General features: G+C 41.2%; 1 protein-coding gene across 1 annotated transcript; it reads right to left on the bottom strand.

Annotated features, from left to right (window-relative positions):
• Window positions 1-9,073: 9,073 nt before the first annotated feature.
• Window positions 9,074-21,366, bottom strand: LOC135472781 (neurogenic protein mastermind-like). The gene is made up of 2 exons (XM_064752448.1): window positions 20,617-21,366; window positions 9,074-13,365 (listed from the first exon to the last, which is right to left on the bottom strand). The coding sequence occupies exons 1-2, from the start codon at window positions 20,872-20,874 to the stop codon at window positions 10,909-10,911; spliced, it is 2,715 nt and encodes a 904-aa protein (XP_064608518.1). The 5' UTR covers window positions 20,875-21,366; the 3' UTR covers window positions 9,074-10,908.
• Between the last annotated feature and the right edge of the window lie 4,169 nt (window positions 21,367-25,535).

Here is a 25,535-nt window from a genome sequence, read left to right on the forward strand (position 1 = left end):
GCAAGTTATTGACGAACCTCCAGATATGCGTCGTAGACGAGTGATCTTCAACGAACATTAGACTGAGAAATCGGTCTCACGATCGTCATTGACCGTTTATTGTCCCCAAGGGCCCCACAAGCGGTGAGAACACCAAGGGTGGGGGAGGGAGTCTACAAACTGCAAAAGCTACATGTATTTGTCCCGGGTTCCTCCCATTCACCATTATGCTTGCCGCCGTCGTATAAGCGAAACATTCTCGGGTACGAGAAACATGAATCAAATATAAATAGATAAATACATGTATTTGTTGTATCATATTAGCAAACCGATTGCCAAATACGGTACTCTCGTATGTAATGTATTACTGGTAATCTTGAACTGATGTAGTACTAAAACATAACAGTTTATCTGTTATGTTGGCCCATGTTTGCGGATTACGCTATGTATATTAGCCCTGTACTTCCACCATTTATTTATTTATTCATTTGATTGGTGTTTTATGCCGTACAGAAGAATATTTCACTTACACGACGGCGGCCAGCATTATGGTGGGAGGGAACCGGACAGAGCCCGAGGGAAACCCACGATCATCCGCAGGTTGATGACACACCTTCCCACGTACGGTCGGAGAGGAAGCCAGCATGAGCTGGACTTGAACTCACAGCGTGAGAGGCTTCTGGGTCATTACGCTGCGCTTGCGCGCTAACCCAAGGAACCTGTATCCTATTAGATATTTATATTTATCGCTCTATCGCAACAGGCATACTAAGTTCATGATTCTAATTCCTATATGTATGTAACACTTCAGAGTTTGAGTTTGAGTCTGGTATTTTTCTTCACGCTGCGCTAGGCACACGACAGATGTTGGGTGCATGAGCAATTTGTTTCGATTATCTTGAATGGATTTTGTTGCTGATCTATATATGTGATTCCAGACACGTTTTGCTGTACAAGGTTCTTGTACATGTATTTTCTGTTCTTAGCAGCGCATCAGATTGCAGTTGTCAATGTCACCTTGAGTTTATAGTACAAGGCGAGGCGTCGCGCGGCGAGTCTTTGATGTTCGCCGAACAGCAACGTTTGGTACGGGATACTTGGATCGGCAACATTTCCACATGCCAAAACGTGACACTGTCACATAATGGTTTTAACAGAAAGCTCAAAGCTAGGAGTACATTGCGTGTGTTCAGAGACCAAAAGAACAAAGAGACCGACTGCACAAAACGAGTTCTCTAACTGCCACGTTTACGTAAATCAAAACATTTCACGTTTTAATGTCTCCACTAAATTTGTATATTGTCACCTGGCTTCTAGAGGAGAATATAGAAGTGTAACCGCTAAAAAACTTTAACCAAACAAACAGTCCAGTTGTTCAGAAGTGTATTAGCACTTAATCCAAGCATTAACTTTAGTCATCAGTTTCACGAATGCATTAAAAAAATGCATTCAAGAGAATCAGATCTAAATTTTATTAACTTAGGTTTTATTAACTTAATTCCAGTATCAGTTTTACTCCACTTACTTTGTATTGCGATGAAAAGGGATATAACTATTACCTGTCACACACTTTTCAAAGGGATCAAGCAGCTATAGTCACCATGCATGGTATTTAACGAAAATATTCATTATGGTATTTAACTTTATTTTAAACTTACAATAAAAAAGTTACTTCCACAGATTATATTAAGGGGGCAGGGGGTGTCTGGGGAAGTTTTTATGTGGGGTTTTCTTCTTGTTTTTTGGCAGAGGGAGACGGGCACTTAGCTTAAGGGATCGATATTGCCTTATGTAACATCCCTGCCATACCCAGCCTAAAACACACAATTTAAGACGGCACTAGAACAGAATAGCCTGCAGAAGGCGGTGTGCAAGTGTGTTTAGAGTTGGGCTTATTTCACTATAGACCGGATATCAGTTCGTATAGAGAGCGGGGAAGTCAACACTGATAAATTCTTGTGCTCGTCAAAGAGGGTCCTCGCCCAACTCCTGTTAGGGATGGGGACGAGATATATGCCAAGTTGGGGATTCTCCAGGAATGTATTAATGTTAGTATTCGAGACGGGGCAACTTCGATGTTGATGATTGATTGCTTGACTGAATTTTATTTACCGCAACAACGATGTACGATGCCGATAAGGTTTATAGGTTTATATAACTGAAATGCCCGGGGTAAACCACCGATCTTGGACAAGTTACTGGCGAACTTTGCCAGACGTGACGTGCATGCGGATACTCATTCCAAAATTGCGCTGAAGACAAGTGGTCTTCAATGAATGCAACACACTAAGGGTATATTTTCATCAAGGCCTGGTGAGAGCAAAGGGACCCATGTCCTCGGCAGTGATGTTTTGGTTTACAACATGCAAATAAGAAAATAAGTGCAATATTTAGCTCTACGGGTCTAACCAGTTATCGGCTAGTTGAGGATAGTGGGACACACACGATGGTGGGTCAATTCTTTAAGTTTATAGCACACTGGGAGGGAGGAAAGCAGTTTTTAAGACAATAGGACTGGTAATATTAAGGATAATCACCACTTGTGTAGAAGGCAGTATGGTACAATACGATCGGGATGGAGATTACGATTTGGGAGTGGGGAATATATATGGAGTAATCTGGGGGTGGACAGGTACTCCGGCTGAGGTGAAGAATGGTTCTTAAACAGTACGGATTTCTACTGAGTGTGTGTTTTGGATAATAAGGTATTAATCCATAACATATTTGGTTCATTTTTGAGGACGACAAGGGACAAGAGATTTTATTGAATCAGGACTATCGGTTGAGGGAACATAGGCTACAATTTCTTAGAAGACGAGGATTTTGGATGGGCTTGTGTTGAGGAGTATATGTGCAAGCTCGGGTCGTACAGGGATTCCGACTGAGGGAAGGTTAAGGGAACACAAGGCGTTAACCTACACTACAGCATATTTGGAGAGGAGTGCAGTTTTGGGGACTCAAAAGCACTGAGCAGGTTCTGGCAGACCATCCCTTGTACGGCCGGAGAGGAAGCCAGCATGAGCTGGACTTGAATCTATACGTCGAAACAGACATTCGTACATCAGCCGTCAACCAATTAGGACGCTCAAGGTCAATAATCGCAAGGCCAATTCCCCAAAACGACCTTTTACACAAACGACCAAAGACCTAAGAAAGTATATGAAGTGCGAATTTAGGACGGAATCATGCAAAAATAAGTAGTCAACAGTTTTCAGTGATGTTGGAAAGACGCAAGGTACGTTCTGGGCGACTGAGTGAAATCAGTATTCAGATCGTGAACTATGCTAGAATATCAGTTGTCGATAACAAAATATGTATCTCAGTTGCGTTTTTATTACAACTGTTCATATATTCAACGCAGCGATCTTATTCAACACGATGAACATACGGCCCCTAGCCTAGTTACAGGGACCACATTGGTGAGAGGCTCCTGGGTCATTGTGCCGCGCTGGCATGCTAACCCACTTGGCCACGGATGCCCCCATTGAACAGTCTTGCTATAACTCTCATGCAAAAGGATGTATATGCCTCCTATTAAATAAAACAGCCACGCTGAATACATGAACACTTGCAATCAAAGCGCAACTTAGATAATATTTTGGATCAACAAGTCCCTTGATGCTCCAGTTGGATATGATGATATCCTTGATGCTTGAGGTTATGTTGATACCGCGTGAGGGTGTGCATTGTGAGGGAATATATGATTCAGCAAATAAGTTGAAATAAGGGTGCGTTACGGCAATATAGGGAAAAAAGTTCCAGTAAAAAGGGGAATTTCGGATGAGTGTGATTTGGGAATATAGGGTGCAATCTCAAAGACGATAATGATTCCAACTGAAGGCATGCATATTGTGGGAATACACAGTACGTTGCAAGAGACTGAGGATATGTTGTGGGAATATAAGCCACAATTCCGGTTGGGGTGGGGATTTCGGTTTAGAAGAAATACAGGAAATAAATACTGCAATCTCGATGAAGACAAGGATTCCGGGAGCAGATGCAACCTCCATGTCGGTAAATGTCAAGTCAAAGCTCAATCGTGTAAGAACAACACGCGGCACAGCTGAATATAAGAGATTCTGTCCATATACGTATAATAATTTGTCATTTTCGTGCAATTTAAACAGGGAAAAATTTATGCAGAAGAATTGAAAGAATTACGTTGTAGCTTCAATGCAATGGAATTTAATTTGAGCTCTACACATGTATTATCCAATTCCGAACTGCATGATACTTTTGTGACCATGACAAAACAAATATTTGCCACGATATTGATGGAGTATCTTCATATGACATAAAACCATTATCATTCATTCAAACCAAACATCAATTGGAGCCCCCTGGGTCCAAACAGACTGAATTAAACCTACAGTGGTGGCAGTGAATGTTAGATCTCGCTCGTTGTCCCCTGGGCATTCCGACGCCGGCTCATCTGCAGACGATCATCCCTTGACCAATGGGATAGCGAACTGTATCGGCTGTGGTTGTAAGTTAGGATGTTTGTGAGCTACACGTATCTGCCCAAATACAAGCTGAATCGGCTGCGGTTTTGTCAACATGCTTGGGAGTTGAGGAAAGCACCTAGGGTCGATTGCGGCTTTAAGTCGGTCTGTTTTAGTACAAAACGATAAAGAGATGCGGTTTCCTATACAGGCTCAGTCTGGTTTCCTGTGCCAATAAACCCGGTCGCCACCATGCTAATTAATCTCCAGCAATCATCTTTAAACATCATGTATATCGTCACTGAAGTATTTTTGCACTCTTTCTAAGCTACATCACGATCAGGTTTGAACAACACTACCATCGTCATTGAATTATATTAGCATGATCATTGTCATTAAATTAACTTGTTCTAGTTCTTAATGGCATGGTCTAAACTGTGACAAATTCGCCGTAAACGATCAACATGACTTGAAGCATGTAGTCTCTACAGATGATTGTATGAGTGATACATTTGCGTGTCCGTGACGTATGGGTTTACAGGACAAGCCCCTGTTGACGGGAGCGTGGGATTTGGTCTCTCACGTACACAGCCCGCCCCTAGACACTCGCAATGCATGACGAGCGCCAATTGAAATACTCCTATTAACGAACCGGAACCTTGCCAATTTAAGCTGGTTGTTAGCGCGCGAGAAGCCGGTCTGAGCGGTCGGGTAATACTGAAATTGATTGGGGTTCGATTAGCGCGTGGCGTCTCCCCTCACACCAGGGTACAGATCCCAAACCGCGGTTTACTGCATGCTGCTCCATACTGGCCTCTGTCAGACAGCCCGGGAAATGCACCACAGCTCTGATTATCTCCGTTCATACTGCACTCACCCACGGCCTCAGTGTGAGCTCACAGCAAATACGCAAGATATTATATGTACAAATGTAGCCACTTGGATTATATCCCTGTTCAGCTGATATCGTTTGGATACACATGGAAACGTAAAATATACAAAAACGTTTCCAATAATTCATTGAGTATACCTATAATTCTTAACAAAATTATGTTTTCGTCCTCACTGAGGAATAGTGTATTCCATCCTTATTAAGTCAGTTACATATAATAAAAGATTTACAGCGCAGAGAGTAAAACCAGAGCAGCGACAACAGTGTAGTAATTGGCAAATGGTTACACGTAACTGGTGAAATACGACCACTTGTCAATTTACCTCAGTTAACTTGCCTCAGTTGTACCCAGAACAGCTTTGAAAACAATTTCCTCCTGATCACTGAATTACACTTCTTTCCTCGTTGAATTATAATTATTACTCTAAATATTGAAGACGGTTTGCATTGTAATTAAATGTTATTTCATCCTGATATTAATCCGAACATTTTGGTAATGGACAACATTTTCTTCGTCATTAAATTACACTGCCATTTTTATTAAATTATGTAACTTTTAACACTAAAGAACGCTTTCGTTGTATAATTGTGTGCAAGTCCGTCCTCAGTTTGTTACATTACTGTCAGAAGAAACGTTTATTCCTGAGTCGTTCCCAATTAAATTATGTCTCCGTTCTTATTGAGGAACATTGTAGCTAACAATTCGGTATACTGACCAACATTTTCAACGCCATTAATTGAATTACACTTCCATTCGCATTAAACTATATTACTATACATACTGTTTAATGGACGTTTTCGTCGTAATTAAATTGTATACATCGTTGGTTCTCCTTATATACATGTATACCAAGAATTTCAGGTTTGAAGAAAATGTTCATCGTTATTTAATTAAATTTTGCTTCTTAATTAAATTTCATTTCCATTCTCATTCTGCTGTATATATCTAGCGTTTCCGGATTAAGCAAGATTTCCATCACCATTGAATTGCACGTCCTCTCTCATTAAACTATACATAACCTTAAATACTGAAGAGCGTAAATTTTCGTAAATTTTAATTTTCAGTGTGCTACATTACCATCAGCTTTTAAACAACTTTTACATCGCCAGTGAGTAATTATTGCATTCTCTTTGAGCTACGTCATCATGAGCTTTGAACAACACTACCCCATCGTCATTGAATTATATTTCCGGGATGACTGAGCCACTTTAAAGTAACTCAACATTTGTATCTTTAAGGGATTTAATTTCCATTCACTTCACAACACTTACTTCACTGACTCGCTACACAGATAGAGTAGTACCACAAATCAACCGTTGTCCCACATTACCTTGTTTTACGTTTGTTTCAGCAAAATGGGTTGCACATACTTCCTACAGTATTGAACTAGTTTTCATTTGGCATTGATCTAAACTCTCTTACGCACTGAACTAGACACATTTTACCACAGTACTATGTTCTACGTATAAGCACCTTAAGCTTACGTTTCCTTAAAGATTACAAGCTCATTGCACTGTTCTTCGCATTTAACTAAATATGCAGTTCGCATGTGCATTCATCAACGAGCATGGAACATTCTCTTTAAAATATATTTCCGCCAGCAACTTGCCAAAGGTCGAGCGGTCACAATCCTCCCCGCTCCCACAAAAAAAATTACCATCGTCGTTTGTATGGCGTTAAACACCAATCAATAAATCAATAAAAATATATCCAATAAATATGTTCCATCAAGAAACGGTACATGAAACAGCACACTTCCGTTTCAGGTGCATCTTTCAGCTTCATACAAAGCTTGAACGTTTCTGGTCTCACAACCTATGCTTAAACCCATATCACAATTAGAGGTTTTCTTTAAATCTTGTATATCACTCTTGGCATGTCAGATATGTTCGCAAATCATTTTTTATACTGTCTCGTATATATAACGTCCTCCTACACATGAAAGTCAAGGTCATTTACGAAGCAAGGTCATTCACGAAAGACTTGTCGAGAAATTGTAAAAATTTTGTGAAAGTTGATATTTGCTTTCAGTAAAAGAGAAATACTGGCCAGTGAATTTCTCAAGTAAACTATGCAAGCTTACTCCAGAAGCGAACGATCCTTCTTTAAACGTTTTCTTACGAACACCAGCTCACAACACAAGTTTTCCTCCATATTATTACAAAAATACAAACAAACACACACAGAAATAAATATTCCAAATCTTTAACAATTTGCAGTTAAGCAATAACACCGAAACCTTTTGTTGATGAAGGAAACCATACAAGCACGAGTTTCAGTCTTGCTTTAACCACTCAAATATACGAAAACTGAAAAGTTTGACCGGAATTTTAATATGCGCATGTACTAGCCATGCATATTAACATGCAAAATGCCTGCGTTGTATATTTGTGTGCCCTAACGAATATCACGACACCTCGTCAACAGCCTAATTTTATTCCTTGTCCATTCTTGTTTACACAATCGTATTTTCGCAAATATAAACACGAACTGGCATATCATGTATACTTTCTTAAACAGTACATTAATCATTTTTTTATATCTTAGTTTTAATGTCACTATGCCTCGTTACTATATCTACTTAAGATGTTGCCACTACGCAAGCAAGCTGTATCCAGAGAGAGCTTTCAATTATCTCGCAAAATACCCCTTCACATATAGGCAACGGTATACTTTCTACCGATAAGATTTAGAACTTTAGAACCGATGAAACGGATAGCAACGTGAAGAGTTTTCAGTACCAACTGGTATTTCGAAGCTTTACACAAGAATAGTGAAACCGGTCTTGTGTGGACTTGGCTATTGACCATGTGACTTCGGTTAAATTGCCTATTCCTTTTTAAAGGAAATACGGAGATCAGGGAAAGTATTTATGAGAATTTAAGGCAGGGCATAATAGATGCAATCACACACAGGCACATACTTGTACGACATGCAATAATCAGTAACCCGAGAGTTACATTTAAGTTTAGCTAACATGTATGGAAGCCAGACGAGACCAAACAGCTCTCATTTTCCAAGGCCCGCTGATGAGCCGAACACGGAGCTGGTTTTGTCGGGTCACAGAGGACTGTCGACTGACTGGCCTGCCTGGTATCTATGTGTGTGCAAACTTGTTCCAGGCTGGCCTATGGCAATCTGATTAATCGGCCGCTACGGTATGACAGGTCCAGAAAGGGGCCCCTCATTCCAAACTTGGTTTATCACTGGTAACATGGTGTCGTTTTACACATTTCCCCCTCACGCTCTCTCTCGCTCGTTTCCTCAGTCAGCGGCGCTCTCTGACACAACAGGAACGCCATTTTTCACAGCCTTTTTCTCCCCCGGCGTTGACCCCGGAGGCCCCCCTGCCCCTCAGAGCCTTTGCCACTCCAAACGGCTCGCCGAAGCCAACCCGACAGCCGATTCCTCATGCCTCCACAGTCTAATCTGATTTAATGAGAGCGTCTAATGAAGGCTGTAAGATGCTGTAACACAGTCACACATAGGCTCTATTCTATCAGCGCACTGGTCGCCTTTTGTCAGTCTAAAGCCGACAGGGACAGACGACTTTCCGGGTACTCGCTGACTTGGAGTCGTCGAACTCCCAGCTTGGCTTCTGTAGTAGACAAATTACACCCAAATGAACAATACGTTTTTTCAAAACATAGGTACATTCTCGTTTTAAGAAGGAACGTGTCACTAGCCTGTAGATAATAGAGAGCAGTAGACACTGTACTGACCACCACGACAATCAGCATGGATTTTCTATAACATCCTCAAAGGTAAAAGAATGCAGACAAACGTAAAACACCTCCTTGGTATAAAGCTCCATGTAGGTTGAGGACAATTTTCAAGGTCTGGTTGAAATCCAAAGCAATGCAGAAGCCCGCCTAAAAACTTGTACTCGGCTTTGTATACCGTACTTCAACTACTGTTTTGAATTCTCTTACAGAGCCGGTACATATATTTTAGAATAGACGCTTAAAACAAAACCTCGTCTTATGTTATAAAATATATAACTGAAAATCTGCAAAACAAAATGATTTATTCTCAATGCCGAAGGAATCAAACCAATCTAGATATGATTCTCTAACTATTCTGCCATTATGAGCACAAAGTTTCGACTATAAAACAAAACCGACAAAATCGAGATGTCGTTGTAGATACCATGTTTATTGCCATAAAACATCATAAACACGGTTGTAACCATGATAAAACAAGAAAAAAAAACGATGCATGACAAAAATTGTACAGTATGGTTGTTCGTTTTCAGCTTCAGAGCGATATATGTGTAAAATGTTTACGAAACGGTCGATGGGATGGTTGGTTTAAGTGAGCTTCTTGGCGGAAGACGAAAACTTATTAAAAAGCATAACAAATCACCGTTAACGGTGATCCTCAGTTGAAATGAGAATGCTGTGCTCACTTCATTCGAAGCAAATGTATATTTACGCTAGAGAATGTAGATGCATTTCTGGAGGGAAATGGTGCAAGGTAATCCTATTCACCCTGCTGAACGTAAAGGTCATTTCTTTCTAAACTTCGCCAACAAAGGTTGACAGTATAATTTTGGGACTGTGTGGAGCAAACCGTAGCATACGATCAAGACAAGAACGGGGAACATTTGCCACCTAAAAAAAGTCTCCTCTAGTTTGTGTAAAAACCACATGAATTCTCCCTTTACGCTGTTGTGCTTGTGAACTGCGTATAACTTTTTGCTTCACATGCAAAGTTATACAGAAACTGCAACGTTTTACAGAATAACTGACTGTATAGCTTTACGCCACGTTAGCAGTATTCGCAATCATATGGTGACGATGTATTACAAAAAAGAGCAAAAGGGAATACCGCCCACCGCTGGACAGACTTGGCTTAGGCGGGCTATACTTTCCCATTAAGGCCCGGTCAAACGATGACAATAGCATATCTTGCATGCAAGTTGTAATTTCAGGCCAGACTTCATTTACCGTTCACTGTATACCGTAAATACAGACGCATCTAGAGTGAGCAGACTGATACTTCAATCAACTATTTCATATTACCATTATCTCATAGCTAATTAGAAGTCTGCATGGTGTGGCAGTAAATAGTATAAACCAGAAACCAGGTAGAATATATATGCGGAAGCTGATTGTCTTTCTGAACACGTGTATACGAGACTTGGTCTACTCCATAATAGCGTAAAAGTCGATATCGTGTCATTTAAACCTTGTACAAAGTTTTACCTCAGAGAGGAGTTTCTAAAAATTACGAAATGGCCATTCGCAGGCACTACATATATAAAAAATACTATTTGGTTTTTCCAAGAGCAAGGAATTATGCGACAATACAAATAACATTAGCAGAGCCATTGGATATAGAGGGCACCTAAATCAACATCGTATAATAGATGTTATAAATTGTTATATTACGTGGCCCAGGAACTATCTAAAAGTTTTTAAGTAATACTGGTTTGCTTGGCCCAGGTAGCAAAAGGTATTTACAAAGATACAGATTTCACAAGCCCGCCAAATGTATACTGTATGAAGGACATTCTTACCCTTAAAATGTAAGATACACGGAATATCACCCACACATTGAGTTTTACTCCTTTATCTGCATCGAAGACTCAGCTATTTCCCCAGAATTTCTTCTAAAATAGCAAAGTCTGAAGAATTGGTATTTTGTACCATAGAGTCAAAAAAGTCAGAGTTCGCAGACTGAGTACTGTCCAAGAAGTCCAGCGGGAAATCTGATTGAGTCGTCGGCACAGCTGAGGGGAAAGAGTTCTGAGGATGAGTGTTTTGGGTGTGGGTCGGGTGATGGCTAGGGGTCGGCATGGCACCGGACGAGTTCACAGAATACGGAGGGGTGGCCGACTGACTGGTCGCCACCATGTTCTGTCTTAAAGCCATTTGCTGCGACATTTGCATTCGTTGCTGCATCATTGCTTGAGCACTGCTTTGCATCACCACACTTTGTCCCTGCATAGCACTTATCTGACCCGTTCGTTGTTGCTGCATTTGCATTCCTGAAGCAGTGTTACTGTACGCTGCGTACGCTGGCATCATGTTGCCTGGCGCAGTGGGCCGGCCCATCTGACCCTGTTGGGGTCCAGGATGCCGTTGCCCGGTTGGCCCCATCATGGGCCGGGTCCATTCAGCCGGGTTACGTGGCTGAGAAATGTTCAGGCCCTCCGGTCCCACATTCACATTTGGGGGTCTCTGGTTGCGCATGATTGTGCTGCTATACGTCGGCGCGGCTGGACGTGGGGCCCTACCGACCCCAATAGCAGAAGGATTTTGTGCCACAGCAGCCATCTGGGACTGCTTGAACATTTGTCTTTGCATTTGCTGCGCAGCATAGTTATCCATGGAAGAGGAATTGTTAGAGACCATGTCAGGGTGGATACCCTGCGATCCAGGGACACCCTGTGCGCCCATTGTCTGTACACCAGGCACAGCACCTGTTTGCACGGCCTGACCCTGAGGGTTCATGGTCCCCACCTCAGACTTCACCTGGGAGTATCCCCCAGGCAGAGTGTTTGTCTGATTCACCATATTCTGCATGGTCTGCAGAGGGCTTGGTCCCATACCATTCACTTGAAAACCCGAACTTCCAGGGTTCCCTTGCATTTTATATTCTGGCGGAGGTCTGTTCATGTACTGGTGCATCTGGGCGCGCCTCTGCTGTTCCAGCAATTGTTGCTGTTGTTGTTGTTGCTGCTGTTCCTGTCGCATTTTCTCCTGGTACATTTGCATTTTCACAGGATCGCCGACGAACTGGTTCTGGTTTTGAGTCATGTTTGAGCTCATTGTGAACGATTGCTGCTGAGACATGGAAAACTGATGAGGAGGTTGTTGCATTTGCATTTGCTGGGATTGTGACATTTGCATGCGGTGATGACCTTGAGAAATCTGCATTTGCTGGCTTTGCGACATTTGCATTTGTTGCGTAGGAGCATTGCTGAACTGAGCACGAACTTGGTTCTGCAATTGTTGCAATGATGAAGGTGACTGCCCCACTTGGGCAGCGATGGGATTGGGAAAATGAGATAAGGGTTTTGTTCCCCCGTAGGAGAGGTGGCTGTCCTTGGTCTGCACTTGTTGTGTCACAGGAACATGGCTGCCGACCTGTTGATTGTAAGGGTACATACCGGAATTCTGAGCATTCTGCTGAGTCATACCAGAAAATCCCTGTTGTTGGTAGTTTGGGTAACCATTTCTGTGTTGTATATACCTGTCCTCCTGCAGTGGCTCCGAATAGGGAGACATTGGCGAGGATTTTATCGACACATAAGCTGGAGGGGGTTGTTGGTTTTGATGGTGGGCAGCCATCTGTTTTAGGGTCTCGGCAGCTGGGCCAGTCTCTGCCAGACCGGACATCTGTGATTGAGAGTTAGGACGGAATTGACCCATGGGTACGGTAGATTGTAAGCCATCCATGTTTTGGTTCACATCATACATTTGATTCATGGAAGCTGTAGAGCTCGGCTGACCCGCTTGGACAGCGGGAGAGGTGCCTTTAGGAGGAGCAGGGCTTAACACATTCATCGGGTCATTTGTCACAGAATCTTTCGCATCGCGACTCGCCTTGAAGCAGACCTCATCAAATTTGTCTAACTTCACTAAGTCGTTAATAATGTCCTCAGTTATATCACCGTCTTTTTCGAGGGTTTCTAACAAGGCTTGAAGATCGTCATCAAAGTCAGAGGTGAACCCCGGATGTCCTCCCTGGAGTTCTAAACAAGGATTGTCCTCAGGTTCCTGCTTACATTCGACACTGGTGGAGGTGCGGATACTTGTGGAACCTTGACCTCCAGTTTGTAGGTGCGGAGAATTGGCATTGCCATTACCATGTAAAGATTTTAGGGTAGAACTGACAGTCACATTTGTTTCAATTGTCTGGCTGTGCTCTGGTTGGGAGTTGATCTGCTGGACAATTTGCACGGAAAGATCCACGCCGCCGGCTCTCTTCTTCAGTGGAGGAGGTTCCAGTGGGTCATCATTGAAGGTAAAAGGTCCACAATCAGCAATGGCAGGGTTGTGCTCCGCGGCTTGGTGGCTGTCAAGTTTTCTTTTCAACTTTTGCTAAATGGGAAGAAAAACAGAAGAGGGGGAAAAATTAGTAAACAACAAGTGCAATGCCTACACCTTTTTTCTTCCTTTTTTTTAATACACTGGCTCTAAGAGGAGGCTTAATTTGGGTAGGCAGACTGAGAGAGGGGTTTTTTCTTACCGAGAGTATCAAATCACACAGAAGATTGTTACCCACTGTCAATTGATTGTTGTCTGTGGGGCTAAGGCACACTAAAGCAGCATGTGTAAACTTCCCCACTATTCACATTCATGAGAGTGGCTTTAGACACACAAAAGTATATTTTTCTCAGCTGGAATTCTCAGCCAGGGCTGGCCAAAGCCGGCTGCCACCTCATCTACCGCATTCCCTCTCAATAAATCTAATAATCAATGCGCAAATCCCACAACGGCCACACTCTACTAGGCGCTCTGCCTGGACAATGGAAAATAAATGGGAAAAGCATCACAGTAATTGAGAAAACTGGGCAAAATTGCATTTATACATAAATTTGGACAAAGTATTTATCATCTGCCATCAAGCTTTGGGTATCAAATCTGACAAGCTTGTTAAGTCCACAATCGGTGTAATACAGCCCCTCTACTTGAATCCCCCCAGCACACACTGTCTTTAGCGAAGCAGGATCATTTAGTCTCCGCATTTCAATCTTAGCGGAACTAACAACTACACCCCTACCTAAATATGCACAAGACTAATTCTCCTTGTGCAGTCCAGTTATGGCAATGTAATTGATTTCCACGCTAATCATGTAGGATTGAATCAATCGATGAGGCAAATACTATATAAAAATGTTACCAGATGATTCTACTGAGAAATTAAATCTAAGGTTAAGAAAACCTTCACCACCTCTATTTGGTGGATTCTGGACTGTCTACGTGTCTATGGAAGAAATCTACTATGACCGTTTCACACAAATTCATTTCACTGTTTTGGTTTTGTTCCACACTCTCTAATCTAAGTCAAAGTTTTTATGGTGTCCTACTAGAGCGTTATAAATTTATTTATTTATTTGACTGATGTTTTACGCCGTACTGAAGAAGAGCGTTATAGAAAGCAAAAAATACAGCTCAAATCTGCTTGCATGATCAGCCAAGCAAGCAGGTTTCCTTGGAAGATTTTTTTGATCACATCATAATGTAGATTAACTTTTACGAAGCAAGTCCATCATGCTTATTTTCAATGCTACATGATTTTACACAAAAATTTACACATTTCAATTTAGCTAAAATTTGATGCAACTGAAGAAAGCAGTGGTAAAAGTAAAGATTTTCACCCAAAGTTTGGCATGTAGAAATATGCAAGTTCAAAAGCACGTAAAGGCCTCAAAATAACACTTTTAATGCCAACACTTGCGTTTTTCTGGTAAGAAATTTATCAAACTTTACAAAAGTGGTCCTTTAAGGTACATGTCAGAATCAATCAGAAACGAGCAAAATGTGCGATGTGAAAAATGCTATACTTTAGGTGAAATACAGCAAATAGAATGCCCATTTCCTAAGTAGTTGCAGGCGGTCAGATGCTAGTAAACTATATAAGCTATAAATCCTCATCCCTTTAGCAGAAGAAATTATATTCACTTTTCACTTATATGACAGCGGCCAGCAATATGGTGGGAGGAAACTGGGCAGAGCCGGGGGGAAACCCACGACCATCCATAGGTTGCTGGCAGACCTTCTCACGTATGGCCGGAAAGTTTCACATATGAAATGGCCATTTCAGACGCAAGTTAACTATGTAAATCAACTGAATATGGGAATGAAACAACATTGGTGGGGTTGTCAAACTTCAGAGTTTCAAGAAAAATGTTATTTTGTTTATCAAGACTGAAAAATATATTGTCAAAATAAGACAAAGTAAACATCATCCGTACTTGTGAAAACATTGATGATTTGGGGTAATTTCTGTTTTTGAAATATATCAGGCGCTTTTCTGGGTTGTCTAATTTCAGTGCTTTAAATATAAACAAAAAATATATCGGCGTAGATAATTTGATTTTTCCTCCTGCAGAATACCCAAACATAAATGTACACTGTGTAAAACAAAATGTCACTTGTCATTTGCACACAGTTGCATGCATTTCTGTTTTAACATTTTGACAAGTATGGAACAATTTCGCAGTTTTTCATGGCAGGCAAATGGAACTGTTGTAACAACGTTCATGCATATCAAAGCCTCAAAAACAATTTTTTAAAACATTTGTGTAAAAAGTAAAAATGTAATCCACACAAACTGCTGGCTCTAACCTCTAAATAAAAAAATCAGTAACATTGCATTTTCTTTTAAAGTGTTTTTTCTTTCTTATCAACAACTATCTGACAGGAATATACACTAAATGCATGCTAAACTCTTCCTACTTCAAATCCAACCTTTAGCAGTAACAGATAGAGGTCATTAGCAACGGATATGTAGCAACAGACAAATCCTCATGAATAATTGATGCTTTAGCAGTAAGAAATTGATGTTGCTATACACAACATGTATGTTCAGATTGGCAGCTAAACGTAAATTATTAGCTTTTCAGCATAAATCTATGGGAGGCGGAGAGAGCGAAAAGCCAAAAATACTTTTTTTCTAAATCAACCTGCTGTTAAATTTTAATCTAGTTTGTTTGTTGCATGATTCTGTGTGGGAAAGAAATCACAGCTCAGTTGTAGTCTACATGTACACTGATAATCAGACTGGAATCCTGATACCAGTCTCCTGGTATTTATTTATTTATTTGATTAATGTTTTACGCCGTACTCAAGAATATTTCACTTATACGCGGCGGCCAGCATTAAGGTGGAGGAAATTGGGCGGAGCGCGAGGGGAACCCACGGCCATCCGCAGGTTAGCTGGCAGACCTTCTCACGGACAGGAAGCCAGCATGAGCTGGACTTGCCAGTCACCTAGTAGAGTACCCATACTGCACATCAATGGATTTCAGTGCACACTAGAGTTGATGCAACCACCTGGCTGATATATATATACACAAAAAACCGCCCTCAAATCTATTCCCTGTGAATCTCTTAGTCTTGCATTTTAGTGCCTTGATCATTATTACAAAACTGTTACATTGTGTAACACGCAGACAAATTGCATCAGTTGTAACAGATTACGTTTCACAAATAAATAACATGTATGTACAAAAAGTTTTTTCTTCATGAATTCGAGGATTTAACAGTGTTCTGGGGAATTTTGATTTGGAACAAATAAGTCCTTGAGGGCCAGTCTCCATTTTGATCTATTTAAGAAAAATTATTCCGTAAATATTAATAAAGTATTCTTTTTAAACAGCACTGATGGTAATATCGTAACCAGTCAGTCTAGCATATAATATTGTTCCAATGTTAGGGATATTATCATTACACGCAATTCTGAGTGCAAAGGCACTTTGTTTTTAGTATGGTGCCTTTCAAATTCTGGACAACGTATAGAATGTGATTTATAAACAAAATTTAGAAATATTTAGAGTTTATTGTGTTGTTTGACTTTATTCTGAGTGTCAGTTGATGTCAATATTTTTCAGAGAGAGCTACAGTAAAAGATAAAGCAATTGGAGAGACAAACAGTTCATTAACTTTAAAACGATTCACTGGAACTACCTTTAAGTTGACTAAATACTGAGATCACCAATACTTTTCACAGGAAGGATTATAATGCAAAAATGCTCAGGAAGAAGCACATAAGGGTTTTAAAATAATACTTTTGATTATAACACTTAAGTTTCTCTTATAAGAAATCAATTATACTTTTCAAAAACTATTAAAACTGGCCCTATATCAAGCAAAATGTGTCACTTTGAAAATGCTAAACTTCAGGTGAAACAAAAACTGTAGACCCGTGAAGCTTTTGTGTGATTTACTGCTTAGAATTTGAATTCACATGAAATTCCACATGCTTTCACAGCAACTTATCAGAGCATAGCATTGATTTAAATAATTCCAAGAAATTCTGGGTGGGGTTAGTGTATGGCTCTAGCTCAAATAACCGAACCAAGGCCTGACAAAAGATGTGGTCAAACTGGCGGTCACTTTGTCCCAGCTGGACCTGCAACGCTATATAGGACAGGTGTCTCTGCTGTCCATGCATATGTCACAGTCCAGCAAGCCCCAGTGCCTTTTATTACTTTCTCCCTGCGTCATCAAGTGCATCTGTCCCTGCTCTTCAATCACAGGCCCAACCCCACCATCACAAGTCTCAAGTATTTAGCAGAATTCCGAACAATGGGACGCTGGACTAACTATTTCCACTGGACAATGGTCCGAGCTGTGGTCAAACTCGGCACTGGGGGGCGTTATTCAATGGCTTGACAAATGATTTCATTCAAGTCTTAAGAATGAGCAGTATGAGCCTCTGACACCCAGCTCCACTGCAATCAATACTCAGCAAACAGTCCTTTAAATTGGAGGGCTATATTCGGAGCGACGGTCTTACTCCATCGGGCCAGGATTTTCAAATCTGGCCCAGTCGCTCAATATCCTTAAGTTTGTTAAGGGTTGTTAAGATATCTGGGGCAGGGGAAAAGGAGGAGAGGTAGGTGGGTGGTTGGGTTTGTTTGTGAATGATGCTAGGATGGGTTGGAGGCTGCAGCTGATGAAAGATACAATTACTTATGGTAACTGATGTAAATGAAAAAATGAAATAGTGACAAGGAATCTACATTCTCAACACTTAACGCTTTGGAAAATCAAAAATACAAAGCAAATGAAGACAATATTCGAGACTTAAACCGAAAGTTAAGACTTAACTTCAACCTATTCCCTCTGGCTATAATTGATGATGCAAACTTCATAGCTGCTACGAAACTATGTTTGCCCAATCATTCTAGACTAACCAGAAGTCTACACCCTGAAAATGTGTGAATAACGGGTCAGTTTCTGTAGTAATAAAGCTGAAGTGTTCGTGTTTACCAGGCACATTATAGTTTACATAGATCAGCAAATAAAGAGGTGAAATTTTTTTATTTGATTGATGGTTTTTGCTATATTTAAGGATATTTCATACAATTGCAGGCAGTATCACAGTGCGAAGAACCTGGAAAAAACCTGACTCTGGAAAAAATGGGAAATTAAAAGTCTAACAGCTTCCATGGCTAAGCCGTATTTTGGAAGTTGTAAAGTTTGGTCACTGTGGTTGGTCACTGTGTTGGTCAGATCTCAGCTGGTCAGTTGCTAGATGATATGATGTGTGTTCAATGAAAATATCTACTTTTCATAATGACCACAACAAAAGTAGGTCAACAACCAAACCTGGTACCAATCTAAACTTAACAACAAATTCTATGTTCACACATTATTTTACAAGCCCCAAACCTTAACAGGCTACAAACTCAAAAAGTCACATTCTTAATGTTGACATTAATCTATAAATTTAGTGTCCAACCCGGCCAAAGAGCACACAATATCTCTGCTAAACTAAATCCTAATGGCTTTCATATCCTAAATTTACTGTAGCCACCTGCTCAAAACATTTGTCAACACAGGCGAAAACATTATGTCTACATAAATGTCCACACCTGCCACATTTTTAATGTCAACACAAACCGAAATATATACCTGCTCAGAACTTCATGTCTGAAATAACTTCAATTTGCCATGACAAACACAGATTTAGATACACTTATGTCCATGTTAAACCAAACTGAAGTTGACAGTTCAAGCTTTTACCTCCAGACCAACCAAAATGCCTAGATCACAGCACACTGATGTCTAGATAAAACCAAATTCTAAACCAGGGTCAGACCATTTACGTCCACACCAACCAAAATGCCTAGATCACAACACACTGATGTCTAGATGAAAGCAAATTCTAAGCCAGGGTCAGACCATTTATGTCCACACCAACCAAAATGCCTAGATCACAAGCCAGTGTCAAAGCATTTACATCCAGATCGGACCAAATATCTAGATCGCAACACACTAAAAGTAACATATCTACAATAAACCAAATTTAATGGGATAGTCAGATCTTTTATGTCCAGACCAAATTTTCCTGACACTATAAATCAACTCCGGCTGTATGTGGGAAGGTGGCAGCAACCTGCAGATGGTTGTAGGTCCCACCTGGCTGCCGTCATGTAAGTGAAATATTCTTGAGTATGGCTAAAACACCAATCAAATAAATAAATAAAACCTCAACACCCTTTCTCTCCACTACACAGTGACAGCAAGTATATTTACATTAATAAACCCACCACATCAAATGTGCCTAAATAAGCAATGAATTCAGCAAGCCCGGACTTTGTACTTACCCCTATATTATGTTACATGTTGAAAATTAGGTTCAACTTTACATAAATAAATCATCAAAACCAAACTTTCCTCTTTTTGAATTGAATTTAACAGTTAAAAACACACAATAAACTAAGTTTAAAGTTGGTCACATATTTCACATGTACATGAAGGCACTCATATATCTGAATCTCACAGGTGGGGGTTACACTGTGCAGGCTAATGGTATCCGAGTATGCGTGCTGTTTTGTAACAGTGGTTTTAGTGTACAGCCTGCTAGTTGCTGCTGCAGCTGTGTATGTGGTACATATACAGTGTGTAGATGTACAGGCAGGTCAACATTTTACCCCATCTGCCTATGTCTGTTGTACATCCGAGCGTCAGTATATCAGAGTGTAATAACGAGGGGGGGAGGGGGGAAGAGGGGGTTACTGTTGTTAGTTGTGTCCTTTACAAAACATAAACTACATATAACAGTATGTGCCGTCAGGCTTCCCTATGAAAGGAGACAATTCAAACATAAAACGCAGAACACGGGCCGCTTCAATGTAGTGTGTCCTACATTTCGGGTCTCTCTCTCATGCACAGGCTGGGAGAGGCCCCCATATACAGCTTGGGGGGGACATCCCGGTTTTCCCACGGTACTAGACTCTCTGTGATCACTCCACTGGTATGGCTATACACACATGGTGCAACAGTTTCAACTCTCTTTACCTCCTGTCCATCATAAAATCTCTTAATGACTTTCACTTTCACGCAGCAAGAGTAATTAGCCTAAATAAGCCACTGTTACTTTGTTAATTTCACATAACCCACCTGTATTATTAAGACAGCCTACTGGGTGGGTGGGTGGGTGTGTACGGTAAGACACCCCCTGTCTGGGCACCCCACAAGTTTAACAACTGCCCTGAACACTTGAGCCCTTCACGGCAGGTGGCGGATCACATATAAGCCACACTACTAACTTTTTTTTTCTTTTCTCCCCCTCTCCTATTTTTTTCTTTTTTACCTGACTTAACGACCGATGCTTACCGTCAAAACTAGATTCCTTTGTTCGCTCAGTGGGTTTGACTCCTTGTTTGTTTTCTGCTGTTTGGTAGATTTCTTTTCCCTGCTATCTAACAACCTCCGCTGAAGTAACTGGGTCTCCTGTCGACACTGCTCGTAGCGAGCGTTGATACTCGGCTCGTACCTGGCGATGCAACCGTCGTGATTTTGACGGTATACTTCGATTCTTCGCCGAAGACGCTCAACTACATCCCTCCGCTTTGGGGACCAGAAATCCCCCATGCTACCTTGTGAGTGTACAATGATAGCTGTCCCCTCGCAGGAACCCCGCACAAATCTGGGCTGTCGGCACGCCGCGGCTCGCTGGACCCAATTTTCATGTAGTTTGGAAGGCTGGCTGGCTTCTCTCCTACAGTAACATAGACATCGAGAGAGAGGGAGAGCCGGTCGTATGTGTAGTGCTCCCGAAAAACACTTAACTGGCTGGTCCGTGTGCCCACTCTGGCAAACCTTCAGATGGTCCTAACTACACCATTCTGTGCTAGGCCCACACGAATGCTTGTGACAAACCTGTAAGCTCCTATCCCCAGCTAACAGGGGCTTCTAACTGAGCAATAACAATGAGGGCTTCATCCCTACACTTTCTGACTAAGCCGTTCTTGTCCCCAGTCATTGGTCGAGGCCAGCACACAGCTCCATTTAGCGTAGGTTAGCGGACGGACCGTCAGTTCCGGCCAAAGTGACTTAGTTCACGACGCCGAAACAGTTCCACGGTGAGCACACATTGCGTCCACTAGACGCAGACACGGGCCTTGTTAATTGTCAAGTCCGCCACAAAGTAATGCCATACAACTTTTCATGTGCGATACGTCGAGCCAGCCGATTTGATATTTCTCAGCACGCTTTGCTATGGGCCAGCCCATGACCCAGGAAAAGGGGGGATAGGTCACGACGCAAACAAAGGCGTATCACAAATATACGCAGGTTGTTATCCACAGCTGATTGGAATTTCTCTAAGCATGATCTACATTATATAGGCCTGGCGTCCTCCCTGGTACTGCTCATACTTTCTTACAACAGATCCGGATACCGTAAGCCTCTGCTTACGACTCCACAGAAAAAGCACGGTGCGATAACAGAGGTGGTAAAACTTCGGATCGAATCACGATATAAGCGGAGCAGACAAAGGGAGATAACCATGCAAGCGCGTTCTAACAGCCCAGCTGTAGAGGAAGTCTATCACGAAGGCGGGGCCAATATGGTTCAAGTACTGAGAGCTATTTATGTAGTAAAAATAGCGATAATATTGCCATTCATGCCTGCTAACTACCGCTGAGTGTTGCACGTTTGTGTGCTCACAGGAGCTGACAACATAACTGGAAACAGATTTCTTTATTACCTATTCGTGTTCGATCCAGGCGTTCTCGTCAAATACCCAGGCGGTCCGACTATTATGTAGAGCGGTATATGTATAACAATTTTTGGATCGTACTTTCCTGTAAGCTACACAATGACTTACTCAGAGTACGTGTAAAATGTTTCCGATTCACATGCTTTCGCGAAAACCACGAATTAAATACATATATTTATGGCGTTTATATAGATTACATATTTATCTATAATCCATAATTTCGTTTTCATTTCTCATTAATAATCCTTTTTGACACATTTACAGACAATCCACAGTGGTTTGTTTAATACCAGATTTTCCTCTTGTTTATGCGGATATATCCTTCTGAGATGAGATCTGCATTATATCACGTATTCTTTCAAACTCATTCACTCCCAATTACCGGTATTGTTTATACAGATATGTTGGTGTATCCGTGTTTAATGCATATGTTTCCGCAATAAATGTTTATAGCTTTGATGAGTTAATAGGATTAATGAAATGCGTATTTAAAAACTTACACTTAAGTTGGACACTATCCAACAGAAATTGAAAAAAAGCTCTATCAGACATCATGCATTGAAATATGAGGTTTTATATATATATTTTTTCAAATTTAATAATTTGGTTTTTATAATGAGGTAAAATCTGATAGAATATGGAATCGCATTATAAGGCTGTACTTTTCGTAAGACCAACTAAATTATTTGTTTATTTATTTGAGTGGTGTATTACGTTGTACGCAAGAATATTTCACTTATACGACGGCGGCCAGCCTTATGGAGAGGAAACCGGGCAGAGCCAGGAGGAAACCCACGACCTTCCGGAGCTTGTTGGAAGACCTTCCCACGCACAGTCGGAGGGGAAGCCAGCATGAGCTGGACTTGAACTCACAACGATCGCATTGGTGGGAAGGTCCTGGGTCTGGGGTGCTAACGCCCTCGGCCACGGACCCACCCTCCCTACGCCCACCCTACCCCCACCTCCCAATAACTAAAATTAGGTTCATAGCTAGGCTAAATATATCGTTATTATATATCTGATTAACTTTAGCGAAACACAATGTCGCATGTATACATACATGACGTTTTAGTCAAGTTTTATGGGTGGATGAAAAAGTCAAACAGCAGAAAATCATGAACCTTCTCGTGGCGCCTGAGCTGGACTTGAGTGAGTGAGTGCTTAGGGTTTAACGCCGTACTCAACAATTTTTCAGTCGTATGATGCCAAAGGAGTCCTTAGAGTACATGTACGTGTAATGTGCCTCCTTGTTGCAGGACGGATTTCCACCGCTCTTTATCTAGTACCGTACTGCTTCATTGAGACGACTTACCGAAGGCAAGTAAGTAGCCCCACCCGAGCCAGTATTCTGATAAAGGTCAGTCAGTTGTTGCACTATCATCTTAATTAATGCTGAACGCCAAGCGAGGAAGCGACAACTTCCACGTTTAAGGTCTTAGGCGTGACCCGACCCTGGGTCTCTGAAGCGGATCGTCTACCGACTGAGAGATGGATTTGAACATGCGATCTCATTTATTTATAAATCGGCTCAGAAACACGCTTCACACGTGCTTCTATCATGTGTATTGCTAACATGATGCCTCACTGAAAAGTGTTGAACAATACACAACACCCTGCATGACACTCAATCAAATAATGACAGAACACTCACATCAATGGGTCTAGATTAGCGAGTCATACATAGTACCCGGGACTATTTTAAACAATGGTACCAAGACGGTATCAAGTACACAGAGATCTGTATAGCTGGACGACTAGTATACTTAACCTCTCCGGTCACCCTGAGCATCAAGCCAGCCCGATATGCATTATCAAGATTGTCGAAGTTTGAAAATCTTAGTTATGAAACAAACCCTACTCTGTTCTGAACCCAGAACTTTCCGATCACGAGGTCGACCCTCTGACCACTCGGCCACCTCACTTCTTGCCATTTAGCTTATAATGACCATTGCTTGAGTTTTGTTTTCATTGGTTCTTAATTTTTTGCCCTCATGCAGGTACCTATATAGCGAAGGTCGGTGCATGCATGTGTTACTCCGTCGAATATAAAACCCTTGTCCATATAAATCTGACGTCATCTCATGAATGAAAAATTCTTCAGCACGACGTTAAATAGCAGTCAAATTAGCATAACAAATAAATCAATAATTTTTCGCAGATATGTCTATGGATAGAGAAAAATTTGTAATCGACGCAGAAATACTACAGCTGCGTTCAAACACACGACCCTACTGGTCAACGTCATGCAAGGGCTCATTTCGTTATGAGCCCGATTGTCACAACGAGCCAGAGCTTTACTTGACTTAGCAAGCGAACTTCGTCCCTCCCATTTCTTGTATAAACGTACATGTACATGAATACTTAATTGATACCATATAAGGATATATAAGTAGGCCACGTGCATGGAAGAGACGCGTTAAGGACATGAGTCAACACCATGATAGGGCTATATATCGTTGGTGTGGGCGGGACACAAGTACGACTCACATTAATTATAAAAGGATCCCGTACGTTTCAAACTAAACCATGCCTATTTGAGGGAAATACATTAAAACACACAGCTTCTTGCAAAGAATTTTAGTACCAAAAATTTAAAGATGATCGGTATCTAAATCGTATGCCATGTATACATCCCAGATGTAGTTTATAGAAGATTATGTGTCTATACATGATTTAATTCCACCTGTCATACATCCACATTGACGGACAATTTTATTCAATACAATACATCCACTATCTCTAGGTTACGCGGTATTACACACAGTTATATAAAGCAGAGAGCCTACGATTCCATGGATAACTCGTCAGCCTATATGTAAGTCCTCCCAATTATAAGAAAATTTGTAAAATTTAAGAAACTAAAGGGAGGGGGGGGGGTGTGCAGAGAATAGTAGAATATATATGCTATAAATGACACAGTAGTTTTTGGAAACCATAACTTTACGAGGATATGATCACTGAAATCGCCACACGTCACAAAGGACCCAACAAATACAACACACCTGTCAAGGTAGGGAGTACATTTACACACCATGCATACGCAGAGCCCTTCTATATTGCTATCCTTGTAAAATATAATTACAATGCCAACAATGAAACCCATTTGTCGCAAAAGCGTCGTGATAGAAAACCTTCGTCGTTTTTTTACTGACTCTTGTAAGCCTGCATGGGTATTGTATGGGTGCACTATCAGCATGATACAGTAGTCTTTGTAAAATGTTCTTCACTTTAAAACCAGTGACGCGGGAAGAAATTGAGGTCATGCATATAGACACCCTATACATGTTATATATTATGTCATCAATTATAACTATTTATTTATTTATTTATTTATTTATTTCATTGGTGTTTTACGCAGTGTTCAAGAATATTGCAGTTATCAGATGGTGTCTACCTTTATATGGTTGGAGGACACAAGGGGAGAGCCCGGGGGAAAACCAGCGATCATCCCCAGGTTGCGGGAAGATTTACCCACTCACGAACGTAGAGGAAGCCAGCACACAGCGCCGATATATTTTTCAGCTGATGTAAT

This window comes from Liolophura sinensis, chromosome 8 (assembly GCF_032854445.1).
Source record: "Liolophura sinensis isolate JHLJ2023 chromosome 8, CUHK_Ljap_v2, whole genome shotgun sequence".
NCBI classification, from domain to species: Eukaryota; Metazoa; Mollusca; class Polyplacophora; order Chitonida; family Chitonidae; genus Liolophura; species Liolophura sinensis.